Source organism: Eubalaena glacialis, chromosome X (genome assembly GCF_028564815.1).
Source record: "Eubalaena glacialis isolate mEubGla1 chromosome X, mEubGla1.1.hap2.+ XY, whole genome shotgun sequence".
NCBI lineage: Eukaryota > Metazoa > Chordata > Mammalia > Artiodactyla > Balaenidae > Eubalaena > Eubalaena glacialis.
Genome location: NC_083736.1, coordinates 81,344,826 through 81,358,683, shown reverse-complemented (window position 1 = coordinate 81,358,683; position 13,858 = coordinate 81,344,826). Strand labels below are relative to the sequence as shown.

General features: G+C 36.8%; 1 protein-coding gene across 1 annotated transcript; it reads right to left on the bottom strand.

The window, feature by feature from the left end:
- Nucleotides 1-10,904: 10,904 nt before the first annotated feature.
- LOC133082149 (heterogeneous nuclear ribonucleoprotein C-like) lies at nucleotides 10,905-12,212 on the bottom strand. Its single transcript, XM_061178608.1, has 2 exons — nucleotides 11,803-12,212; nucleotides 10,905-11,763 (listed from the first exon to the last, which is right to left on the bottom strand). The coding sequence occupies exons 1-2, from the start codon at nucleotides 12,117-12,119 to the stop codon at nucleotides 11,196-11,198; spliced, it is 885 nt and encodes a 294-aa protein (XP_061034591.1). The 5' UTR covers nucleotides 12,120-12,212; the 3' UTR covers nucleotides 10,905-11,195.
- Between the last annotated feature and the right edge of the window lie 1,646 nt (nucleotides 12,213-13,858).

Below are 13,858 nucleotides of genomic sequence, written 5' to 3'. Positions count from 1 at the left end.
CCCTGGGTCTGAAGTTGGTCTCTTGTAGACAGCATATATACAGGTCTTGTTTTTGTATCCATTCAGCCAGTGTATGTTTTTGGTTGGAGCATTTAATCCATTTACATTTAAGGTAGTTTTCAATATGTGTGTTCCTATTACCATTTTCTTAATTGTTTTGAGTTTGTTACTGTAAGTCTTTTCTTTCTTTAGTGTTTCCTGCCTAGAGAAGTTGCTTTAGCGTTAGTTGTAAAGCCAGTTTGCTGGTGCTGAATTCTGTTAGCTTTTGCTTGTCTGTAAAGGTTTTAATTTCTCTGTCGAATGAGACTTAGATCCTTGCTTGGTAGAGTAGTCTTGGTTGTAGGTTTTTCACTTTCAGCACTTTAACTATACCTGCCACTCCCTTCTGGCTTGCAGAGTTTCTGCCGAAAGTTCAGCTCTTAACCTTATAGAGAGTCCCTTGTATATTATTTGTTGCTTTTCCCTAGCTGCTTTTAATATTTTTTCTTTGTATTTAATTTTTGAAAGTTTGATTAATATGTGTCTTGGCATGTTTCTCCTTGTATTTATCTTGTATGGGACTCTCTGTGCTTCCTGGACTTGATTGACTATCCTTTCCCATGTTAGGGAAGTTTTCAACTATAATCACTTCAAATACTTTCTCAGTCCCTTTCTTTTTCTCTTCTTCTTCTGGGACCCCTATAATTCGAATGTTGGTGTGTTTAATGTTTTCCCAGTTGTCTCTGAGACTGTCCTCAATTCTTCCAATTCTTTTTTCTTTAGTCTGCTCTGTGGTAGTTTTTTCCAATATTTTATCTTCCTGGTCACTTATCTGTTCTTTGCCTCAGTTATTCTGCTATTGATTCCTTCTAGAGAATTTTAAATTTCATTTATTTTGTTGTTCATCATTGTTTGTTTTCTCTTTAGTTCTTCTAAGTCTTTGTTAAGGGTTTCTTTTATTTTCTCCTTTCTATTTCCAAGATTTTGGATCATCTTTACTATCATTACTCTGAATTCTTTTTCAGGCAGACTGCCTATTTCCTCTTCATTTGTTTGGTCTGGTTGGTTTTTACCTTACTCCTTCATCTGCTCTGTATTTCTCTGTATTCTCATTTTGCTTAACTTACTGTGTTTGGGATCTCCTTTCGGCAGGCTGCAGGTTCGTAGTTTCCGTTGTTTCTGGTGTCTGCCCCCAGTGGGTAAGTTTTGTTCAGTTTTGTTGTGTAGGCTTCCTGGTGGAGGTGACTGGTTCCTGTGTTCTGGTGGTTGAGGCTGGATGCTGTCTTTCTGGTGGGCAGCACCGTGTCCAGTGGTGCGATTTTGGGTGTCTGTGAAATTATTACAATATTAGGCAGCTTCTCTGCTAATGGGTAGGGTTGTGTTCCTGTCTTGCTAGTTGTTTGGCATAGGGTGTTCAGCACTGTAGATTGCTGGTCATTGAGTGGAGCTGGGTCTTCACGTTGAAATGGAGATCTCTGAGAGAGCTTTCTCAGATTGATATTATGTGGGGCCGGGAGTTCTCTGGTGGACCAATGTCCTACCCTCGGCTCTCCCATCTCAGAAGCTCAGTCCTGACACCTGCTGGAGCACCAAGACCTTGGCAGCCACACGGCTCAGAAGAAAAGTGAGAAAAAGTAAGAAAGAAAGAAAGATAAAGTAAAATAAAGTTATTAAAATAAAAAATTTAAAAAAATATTCTAAATACTAAACTAAGAAAAACATAAAACCAGAAACAAATTAGTTGCAGAAAGCAAACTCCATGTCTACAGTTTCTTCCAAAGTCCAGTGCCTCAATTTTGGGATGATTCGTTGTCTATTCAAGTATTCCTCAGATGCAGGGTACATCAAGTTGATTGTGGAGATTTAATCCGCTGCACCTGAGGTTGCATGGAAAGATTTCCCTTTCTCTTCTTTGTTCGCACAGCTCCTGGTGTTCAGCTTTGGATTTGGCCCCGCTTCTGCATGTAGGTCACCTGAGGGTGTCTGTTCCCCGCACAGACAGGATGGGGTTAAAGTAGCAGCTGATTAGGGGGCTCTGGCTCACTCATGCAGGGAGGAGGGAGGGGTACGGAATGCGGGGTGAGCCTGCAGTGGCAGAGGCCGGTGTGACGTTGCACCTGCCTGAGGCACGATGTATGTTCTCCCAGGGAAGTTGTCCCTGGATCACGGGACCCTGGCAGTGGCTGGCTGCACAGCCTCCCAGGAAGGGCGCTATGGATAGTGAACTGTGCTTGCACACCGGCTTCTTGATGGCTGCAGCAGCTTTAGCATTTCATGACCCTCTCTGGTGTCCGTGCTGATAGCCACAGCTTGCGCCCATCTCTGGAACTCACTTAGGCAGTTCTCTGGATCCCCTCTCTTCACACACCCCCAAACAATGGTCTTTTGCCTCTTAGGCAGGTCCAGACTTTTTCCCGGACTCCCTTCCAGCTAGCTGTTGCACCCTAGCCCCCTTCAGGCTGTGTTCAAGAAGCCAAGCCCAGTCCTCTCCCTGGGATCTGAACTCCAAAGCCAGAGTCTCAGCTCCCAATCCCCACCCACCCCAGTGGGTGAGTAGACAAGCCTCTCAGACTAGTGAGTGTTGATCAGCAGCGATCCTCTGTGTGGGAATCTCTCTGTTTTGCCCTCTGCACCACTGTTGCTGTGCTCTCCTCTGTGGCTCCGAAGCTTCCCCCACACCCACCCAAGATCGCCGCAAGTGAAGTGGCTTCCTAGTGTGTGGAAACTTTTCCTCCTTCACAGCTCCCTCCCAGAGGTGCAGGTCCAATCCCTATTCTTTTGTCTCTGTTTTTTCTTTTTTCTTTTGTCCTACCCAGGTACATGGGGAGTTTCTTTCCTTTTGGGAAGTCTGAGGTCTTCTGCCAGTATTCAGTAGGTGTTCTGTAGGTGCTGTTCCTTATGTAGATGTATTTTTGATGTATTTGTGGTGATCTCCATGTCTTACTCCTCTGCAGTCTTGAAGCTATCTCTCTTCTCTTTACTTTTAATGCCTGTAGGGTGCTGTGTACGGAGGTCTGGCATCGACCACATCAGATTAGCGTTCTCAGTGTAAAATCATTGCTCCCAACATTTGAGCTTAATGAACTGCAAGCAGAAGCGCTGCATGGACACCTCAAGTCTGGATCTAATATATATTGAGCATAGTCTATATGCCAGGTAATGTGTTGGATTTTTATCTTTTTTATTTAATTCACATGGCAACTCATGTTGTAGGTGATACTATTATCCAACTTTTATACATGAAAAAACTAAGGTCCCAAAAGGTCACAAGAAAACAAAATTGTGGGTAGGAGAACTGCAATTTAAATGCACCTTTCTTAAACTACATATTTTATTTCGTTATTTTGTATTTTCATTATTCTTTGATGAACAAGGCATAATCTCATCTTTCAATTGCCTTAGCAGAATATATTGACTAATTCCTTTTATTGGAAAGCCACATTCATTGTTTATTAAATTCTTATATAATTTTTGTTTTAGAGCAATCACACTTCAAATTTTGAGATTGACCAATGCCAGTTGAAAAATAAATTGGGATACTGTTTTACAAAGAAGGAGCAAATGAAAGGTATGTTGGTAACAGTATCTGCCACATTCCACCATTTTGATACTCAATATTTAAACTCATTACTTTTACTATACATACACTTCTCCAATTGGTATATATGTATATGCCAGTGTATATGTATACACTCTCACCCACTTGCCTAACCCAAGGTTGGAGTGGATTAATGCATTCAGCTCAATATTCGGGATTTCTGTGTAATATAAAGGTCCTTCCCAAAGATCCCGGTATTGATATTTTTGACCTGCTGTACTGTAGCCAAAAGACAAATTATCTTCTCCTAATAATCTAGTACATACAATTGTCAATATGTTACAGTTTAACTACTAACGAAGCTCTCATTCTGGAAAGTGGAGGAAGGGAAACACAAGGTAATCACTGGTCCATGGCACATATTTTACTGGACAAGAATAATGATGAATACCTTCTTGAAGAGTGGAGTCTTTTCCTGTATTTTCTAAAAGATTCTTTCTTCTATTGTCTTCCATAGCCACTGGTTATGCCCTCTTGGAAGATTTTTCTTATCCTTTTCCTCCATAGCTACACCAGAATTTGATAATGAGAAATATGATAAGATCTTAGAGATGTCAGTGTGAAATCAAATTATAGGAGACCTTAGGAAAGAGTAACCAGGGAGGTTAGCTTTATTAGGATAAATAATTTGGGGTTGAGGTATTGTAACCCCTGAATTTGAGGTGGTTGCACAAAGTTACACAGAGTAATAACTCCCAACATTATCTGACTCTACTGGCTACTTTAAATGCCTTCCATGCTATATTTACTATTATATCTCTATGAAATAAAGTCATGGCACACATTCTATGACATTTCAGATTTTTCTGATATATGTGTGTCATGTGAAAATGTTCTAGCATTTGCTCTAAACTCATAGTATGAACAAATAAATATACTTTATTTATAGTTTTCACAACACTGAATAAAGTGCAGTGACACCTCAGTTTACATACTCTTGGATGATATGAAGCTCAAGATGACAATTTTTTTTAAGTATGTCATCATTTTTTATTCCTATTAAGTATAATGTCCAATGAAATCATAGATATATTTATATGTGCTGTAATGAACAATATATCACCAACATCCTTACTTAGATTATTTTAAACTACACACATTATTTTACATTGTTATTCAATTTCATCTTATTAATATTCTTCCCAGATTTCATGCAGCATACATTTAATATATTTTCACTAATAGTGAAATATTAAGTAAAGTGGGAAAACAGTCAAGTAGAAAAAAATCCTCAGGTTCCAAGATGGTGATTTTAATGCCTATGTTTATTTTCTATTCATGTTTTCCTAAGTAGTCTTAACTAATTAAAATATATAAAAATTATGTAGGACATCCAGAAAATATGTAATATTTTGATATCAAGGGTCCAGAAATATAAAAATATTTCTGTATAATATAAAGGCATCTAATTAATTATTTGAAACCCAGTGACCTTCTTTCACATTTCCATCTCATATAATGCCAAACCAAGGCAGAAAATTATATCTTACATGAAATGGGTTACATTTAAATTGAGAACATTTATTCTGAGACTTCCAAGAAGAAAGAAATCAAAATCCCACCATAGTACAAGCTATTACATTTAAGGTTGGAAAGTAATTTAAGATGTAGAGTGAGAAGCCAGAGCTTGAATAATGTTCACATTTGTAGTATTCTACATAAAGCTTAACCATATACAATGTGAATCATCTTCCTGTCCTTTTAGACAAATGCAGAGTTACATCAGGTATCCATAACCAGATAGTACTCTAGCATTGTCAGTCGAGACCATAATTACTATAAGGGAATTTTGGTCAAACTAAAGGAGCCCTTGGAATTTAGTTTAAGACAAATTATTTTACACAACCCCACTATTTACTGAATAGTGTCCTGACGTTGGTGGTGAAATGGAAGAATGTATCTCAAATAAATCTTATTCTTTTTTTATCTCCAATTATAAGTGATTTCCTAGTAGCAACATCCTGTTCCTTTCCTTACCTTACCTTTTTATGGCATTTGATATTGTTGATACTCCTTTTTGAAATTCTTTCCATCCTTGGATTCAGGGGCGTCATTCTTTCATGATTCTCTTCTACATCTATGAACATTCCTGTTTTTCTTTCTTCATGTACTCCATTTCTCTACCTCCACATTCAATATTGGTAATCTTTTAAGGTATGTTTTGATATACAATGTGTTTTTCTCATTCTATACACATTCTCTTAATAGTCCTATGGGCCACCATTGCTTCAAATGCTGGTAATCCCCAAATCTCTATCTCCAGCTGTGATCTCTTTTCTAACCCATAATCCACCTCCTTCCTAGATAGTTCAAGCTGAGTATTCTATAGAGACTTCAGATTTAACAAACGCTAGGTTGAATTAGTCATCTTTCAGCCACATATGTTCTTCCTCTTATATTCAGTATATTGGTAAATGTTACATTTATCCATGTAGTAACCCAAATTGGAAATTGGGCTTCTCCATTTCTCTTGCCTCCAATATTTAACTAAGCATCTAATTCTCTACAGGTTAGTCCTATGACATTTTCTAAATCTTTCACTGCTTTATGTCTTCTTTGTTAACTTCAGTTCATCATTATCTCATGGTTAAAATATTGCTAAGTTCTCCTAACTGATCTCCCAGTGTCCAGTCTTGCTCTCCTCCAATCTTTTCCCTACACCGATATTTGAGTGATTTTTCTAAAGCCGAAATATGATAATTTAAGTATCTTATATAAAACTAAGTAGGTTGCTATTGCTCACACCCATTGTTCTCAACTTAATGTACATAAGAATGTCTTAAAGAGTGTTGTTTAATATTCAGATTGCTTGGTCTTCAACCTCCAAAAGCCTAATTCATTAGGAGTGGAAGTTCATCCATGTTGTTGCAAATGGCAAAATTTCATTCTTTTTATGGCTGAGATGTATTTTGTTGTATAAATATGTATATGTATGTGTATATACATATATTATATATATAATGTCTTCTTTATCCATTCATCCATTAATGGACACTACATTTCTTCTATAGCTTGGTAATTGTAAATGATGCTGCTATGAACATTGGGTGCACATATCTTTTTGAATTAGTGTTTTTTGTTTTTTGTTTTTGTTTTTGTTTTTTCTGATATATACCAAGGAGTGTAATTGCTGGATGATATAGTAGTTTTACCTTTAGTTATTTTGAGAAAACTTCCAGCTGTTTTCCACAGTAGCTGCACCAGTTTACATTCCCAAAAACAGTGAATGAGAATTCCCTTTTATCCACAACCTCCCCAATGTTTGTATTTGTGTTTTTTTTTTTTTTTTGATGATACCCATTCTGACAGGGATGAGATGGTATCTCATTGTGGTTTTCATTTACATTTCCCTGATAATTAGTGATGTTGAGCATCTTTTCATGTGACCGTTGGCCATCTGCATATCCTCTTTGGAAAAATGTCTATTCAGGTCTTCTGCCCATTTTGTAATCAGTTTTTTTTTTTTTAATGTTGAGTTGTGTGAACATTTTATATACTTTGGATACAGACACCTTATTGGTCATATAATTTGCAAATATTTTCTCCTATTTAGTAGGATGCCTTTTTTTGTTTATGGTTTCCTTAGCTGTGCAAAAGCTTTTAAGTTTAATTAAGTCCCATTTGTTTATTTCTGCTTTTATTTCCTTTGCTTTAGGAGACAGATCCAAAAAAATATTGCTACGATTTATGTCAGATAGTGTTCTGCCCATGGTTTCCTCTAAGAGTTTTATAATATCCAGTCTTACATTTGGGTCCTTAATCCATTTTGAGTTTATTTTTGTACATGGTGTTGAAGAATGTTCTAATTTCATTCTTTTACATGTAGCTGTTCACTTTTCCCAGCACCAGATATTGAAAAGACTGCCTTTTCTCCATTGTATATCCTTGCCTCCTTTGTCCTAGATTAATTGACCATAACTAAGTGAGTTTATTTCTGGGCTCTCTCTTCTGTTCCACTGGTCTATGTGTCTGTTTTTGTGTCAGTACTATACTGTTTTGATTACTGTAACTTTTTAGTGTAGTCTGAAGTCAGAGAATGTGATTTCTCCAGCTCTGTTCTTCTTTCTCAAGATTGTTTTGGTTATTCAGGATGTTTTGTGTCTGTTACAAATATTAAAATTATCTGTTTTAGTTCTGTGAAAAATGCCATTTCTATTTTGATAGGGATTGCATTGAATCTATAGATTGCCTTGGGTAGTATGTTCATTTCAACTATATTAATTCTTCCAATACAAGAACATGGTATATCTTTCCATCTGTTTGTATCAACTTCAATTTCTTTCATCAGTGTCTTATAGTTTTCTGAGTACAGGTCTTTTACCTCCTTATATAGGTTTATTCCTAGGTATTTTATTCTTTTTGATGCAATGGTAAATGGGATTGTTTTCTTAACTTCTCTTTCTGATCTTTCATTGTTAGTGTATAGAAATGCAACAGATTTCTGCATATTAATTTTGTATATTGCAACTTTACTGAATTCATTGATGAGCTCTAGTAGTCTTCTGGAGCTGTCTTTAGGATTTTCTATGTATAGTACTATGTCATGTGCAAACAGTGAAAGTTTTAATTCTTCCTTTTCAATTTGGATTCTCTTTATTTCTTTTTCTTGTCTGATTTCTGTGGCTAGGACTTCCAATACTATGTTGAATAAAAGTGGTGTGAGTGAGCATCCTTGTCTAGCTCCTGATCTTAGAGGAAATGCTATCAGCTTTTCACCACTGAGTATGATGTAAGTTGTAGGTTTGTCATATATGACCTTTATTATGTTGAGGTATGTTGCTTCTATGCTCACTTTCTGGAGAATTTTTATCACCCAGGGCAACACATTTTTATCATAAATGAACGTTGAGTTTTGTCAAAAGCTTTTTCTGCATCTATTGAAATGATCATATGGTTTTTATTCTTCACTTTGCTAATGTGGTGTTTCACATTGATTTATTTATGATATTTAAAAGTCCTTGCATCTGTGGGATAAATCTCACTTGATCATGGTGTATGATCCTTTTAATGTATTGTTGGATTTGGTTTGCTAGTATATTGTTGAGAATTTTTGTATCTATGTTCATCAGTGATATAGGCCTGTAATTTTCTTTTTTTGTGGTAGAAGGAGTTTCCAAGAATGGCTGTTGCTAATGTTATGTCACCCCTAGGGGTTGAGCCATGGCTACCACCTGCCTCTCTGGGAGACTCCTCAAGACCAGCAGGTAGGTCTGTCCCAGGCTCCTATAAAATTACTGCTTCTGCCTTGGGTCTCAGTGCACATGAGATTTTGTGTGCTCCCTTTAAGAGTGAAGTCTCTATTTCCACCAATCCTTTGGAACTCATAAGAATAAGCCCTACTGACCTTAAAAGCCAAATGCTTTCTGGTACTTAACCCCCAGGCTGGGTAGCCTGACATGGGGTTCAGAACTCTCACTCCTGTGGGAGAACCTCTACAATATAATTATTCTACAGTTTCTTGATTGCCCACTCAGGGGTATGGAACTTGATTAAATAGCAAGTCTGTACCTCCTACTTGTCTCATTGTGGTTCCTTCTTTATGTCTTTAGCTGTAGAAGACCTTTTCTGGCATGCTCCAGTCTTTTTTATTGATGAATGTTCTGCAAATAGTTGTGATTTTGGTGTGCTTGTGAGAGGAGGTGAGCTCAGGGTCTTTCTACTCTGACATCTTGGTCAATTCCCTTAAACGTTCTGTAGGTGAAGAGTTCAGATTAGCTTGACTGGTTTTTCTCCTGTAGGTACTAGGCCAGAACCAAAGTGTCAGCTGGCTTGGACTATAATTGGTAGGATCTGGGAAGAATCTGCTTCCAAGTTCATTCAGGTTGTTGGCTGAGTAAAGTTCTTTGGAGTGGAAGGACTGAGGTTGGGTTTCCTGGTTGGCTGACAGCTGGCTACTGCCCTTAGCTCCTAGAGACCTCACTCAGGGTCCCTATGTCTCATAGCCAGCAACAGAACATCAAATCTTTGTCACATTTACAATCTCTCTGACTTTCTTACTAACACATTTCTCTTCTGCTTCTTCTTTCTATTCTTCTATCTTGATGAAGTAACCTCCTATACGTTTTTTAAAAATTAGTTTAATAGGTTAGTTATGTGACTCTTTTTTTCTGCTTATTTATTTCATATCACTTTTACACTCCATTTCTTATCTATCCATTTATACTTATGAACTTCTTGTTAGTAGGAACTAATAAACACCTCGATTGTGACCTGACACATGATTATCTTATTATAAATCTTTTATTAGAAAAATAATTTTTAACTTGCATTACCCCTTCTCTTACATATGGAATAATTTTCAACATATGAATTCTGAACCTTCTCATAGTAAGTTCCTGTCTACCTTAATTTTGTTCAGCCACAGGTACTAGACAACTTTTACTTGTCTGCTAATCTCAGCAAAATAAAACCTTGACCAAAACTAGCCATATATTAAGTAGTCAATCCCTACTATTGAGTGTGATAATTTATTATTATTGCACTACCCTAAGTTTGCTGCCTAGTGTGATTTTTGTTCATGCATGCCCAACAAACTATATTCTTCCCCTACAAACTTTCCCTAGATGTGTCCATTCCTACTGTGTTTTTCTGTATGGTATTCAGTATTCTCTGCTGGAGGTAGAGATGTGCCCTAGATCTGAAGGCCTTTATCTATTTACCAGTTCTTCACCATAATCTTCTCTCTGGATATTGCATCCTCAAATCATTGTGCTAGAGCTGTTGGAAAAAAACATGCTTTAATTTAGATTGTATCTCCTAAAACTCTAAGGACGCCATCCACCTCACAATTATATACTCAGATTACCATAATTCCTCGGTACTGTGATTTTCCTTACTATCCATCATAGTGAAGGCTAGCCTCCCCATAACAAGATCTGTCCCACATGACCAACCTCAGCTCTATTTGTTCTTTTTTTTTTTTTTTTTTTAAAAACCAGGGTGTTTATTTTTTCTCCAAATTCCTGGTTTAATAAGGACTTGTTTATTTTGAGGAAAAAAGGTCCCAAACATCAGGCTATTCACAAAAATAACCCACAGTATCAACTTTAGAAAACAAATCTTAAGACTATTACACTAATTATTTTTCTAGAGGATCCATTTGACATGCCAACTCTCATTCACAAAAATACATTGTTACATTTGTGTTTAACAGCCCCACACAGCACTCTTATGTGGGGTATAACACGCATACCTCTAATTCAAAGCTGCTCTCAGGTGCTACTCAACTAATGAGACTGCCTTTGTAGTTAGGGAAGCAACTACTGAACTCATGTATGAATGGAAAGAACTGTACTCCCTGCATAACAAGAGATTATTTTGGAGACAGTTGATAAAAACCATACATCCTTTTTATTGTTAAGTCATAAAGAGGTATCAAAATTAAAAGCAAAAATTACAGGGTAAGACTTAACATAACTACTAGGAGCATCAAAGGAAGTGAAAACGGGACTAGGCGCAGGGCAATATGAATTAATGAACATGGGAAGGACAAGGATGGGGACAACAAGTGAGCATGTGCTGAAGATACTAGGGGAGAGGATCTGGTGAAAATTTTGATCTTAGACAAGCGCCTAGGTAAAGAAATAATGGGACAAGATTTCTAAACCCCACTATGTGCTTAAGAGTCATCCTCGCCATTGGCGCTGTCTCTGTCATCCTCTCCTTCCTCAGCCTCTTTTTCATCATCCTTGATCAACTCCAGCTGGTCATCCCCCCGATCTTCATTATCATCATCATCCAGTAGGTCCCCCTCCTCAGCAGAGTCATCTGCACCCCCCTCAGACTCCATCTTCACATTAGTCTCATCTTTCTTCAGGGAGCTGCTGCTCTGCTCCTCTTCTGACTTATCATTCTTCATCTCTACTCCTTGTTTGCTCTGTTCCTTTTCGATTTTTTCCAGGCTTTCCAGTAGAGAATCCACTTTTTGTTTTATCTGGGTCAACTCCTTCTTAATGGTCTGAAGGTCATCTCCTTTCAACTTTCCAGACTTAGAAGAAGATCCCCGCTGTCCACTCTTAGAATTGAAGCCACTTTTGCCCCTTCGTGAGGTGTTTCCTGATACACGCTGGCGTTTTGAGGGCACTACAGCCCGAGCAATAGGAGGAGGAGGAGGAACACGTGCTGGGTAACTGTACATCCTGTCATAATAATCCCGTTGAAAGTCATAGTCCAAGTCAAAAGAGGAGCTGAGTAGAGGGGACGGAGAAGGGTGTTCTGGTACTGACCCGTACATCTCCGCTGCAGATCGTTTCACACCTGCTTTTCCTCGGTTCACTTTTGGCTCTGCGGCCAGATTAATATCTAAAACCTGGCCAGCAATCATTCTGCCATCCTCTCCTGCCACAGCAGCCCGGGCATTTCTCTCATTAACATACTGAACGAAGGCAAAACCCTTATGAACAGAGCAACCCACGATTTTGCCATATTTCGAGAAGATTGCCTCCACATCAGATTTCTTGACCACAAGAGTATTGAGATTCCCAATGAATACACGAGAGTTCATGGAGCGAGGATCCGTCTTGTTGGTAACATTGCTGGCCATTGTCTTTGATGGTAAGGTGCCTCACAAAGCTGAAAAATGTAGCTGAAGATCAAAAAAATCTCACTCAACAAGTTCCACTAACTTATATATTTCAAGTGATTTGTAACCAGGAGGGGGAAGGGAGAAGCCTTCGCTTCTTCACAAAAATCCTATTTGTTCTTTGTTTATTTTTCCTTACTGCTGCTTCTCTGTGGCTTCAGCATGGCTTAAGGTGACATGTCAGGATAATATTCTAGATTCTCATGTTATAAGTCAAATAAACTGAGACTACATTAGGATTGTATATGAGCCTTAATTCCACTTTTTACAGTGTGTGGGAAATATTTTTGTCAGCTAAAATTATGATATTCTTAATTATTATGTTCTTGCACTACTTGTATGATTTGATGTTTATCTTTACTTATTTGAAGGTAAAATACTTTTCTACTACTCACCAACTCACCTTTACTTCCAACATTAAAAAATCTTGAAATGAACAATTCAAAAACTAACAAAATTTTATCACTAAAGCTTTATTTTTAATATTTGATTATGGAATAATTTCTTCAACAATTAAGTAAAAACAAAGTACTCTCTATAACTCATTTTTACTACCTACCCTAATTGTTATTCTTAAAATCTTTGATATAAATATAAAATTAGAACATATTTTAAACCATCCACATTTCTGATGTATCTGTTTCACTTAGTACATGATAATGAATTATGAGAAAATATGTGCTATGATAATCATAAGGGCTGATATCCATCTGGTATTCAATGATAAATTGTACTATCAATTATCCCCTTACTGGTTTAGGTGTTTTTTCAGTGTCCACACATTACTGATTATTGAATATTTGAACATCATAATGCTCTCTGTTTTCTAAAACATTTTTGGAAATAATCAACTGTCTCCACAGTTTTTACACATGTTAATAAGTATAAGTAAAACTAGTGATCTAATATTAGCATATTTGAATTATTTTTTGTTGTTTATATAAGTGTATATCTATATTTATACATCCTTATCTATCTATCTGGAGAAAGAGAGAAATAAACAGAGAGTGAGTAAGCACTATTTGGCAAGATTTTAATTATTTATAATAAACTTCCACTTGTCTAGGAATTTATAGTAACCCTCCTTATTTGATAATAAACAGCAGCATCAGTGATATAAAAGAGCTCTGTGTGTCTCAAAATTCTACAGATGGGCCAAATTTTCCTGATGTAAGCTATCTATAATTTTGAAAATAAGAAATAGGGACATTTTGGTTTTGTTTTCCAAATTGAATATTTAAACTGGAAACTTCAATCTCTTCCACCTCTTTGGAAATACACAACCACACCTATACACACCTAAACATATGCATAGTGATTCTTGTTGATTAACTGTCTAATCCTCAAATTTAGACATCAATTATTTATGTGTTGATTAAAATTATTTCTTGTTATATCATTAAATACACTAAGATTTTCTGTAAAATATCTGATGTTATTTAGGAATATTAGATATGGTAGTTATAAAAATAAAGATAAATAAATAATTATATAATATAATAATTCCATAGCCCAAAGTATTTGTTGTAAACTGTGTAATTGTTCAGAATATGTTCACTCTCCCTTCTTCCCCCTTACTGTGGGAAGAATGTATTTCCCTGCCCCATTGATGTTGATCTAGGGTGTGTGACTTATTTGATCAATGGCATGTGAACAGATGTGATGTACAAATGTCCAATAAATGCTAATTACTGCCATTT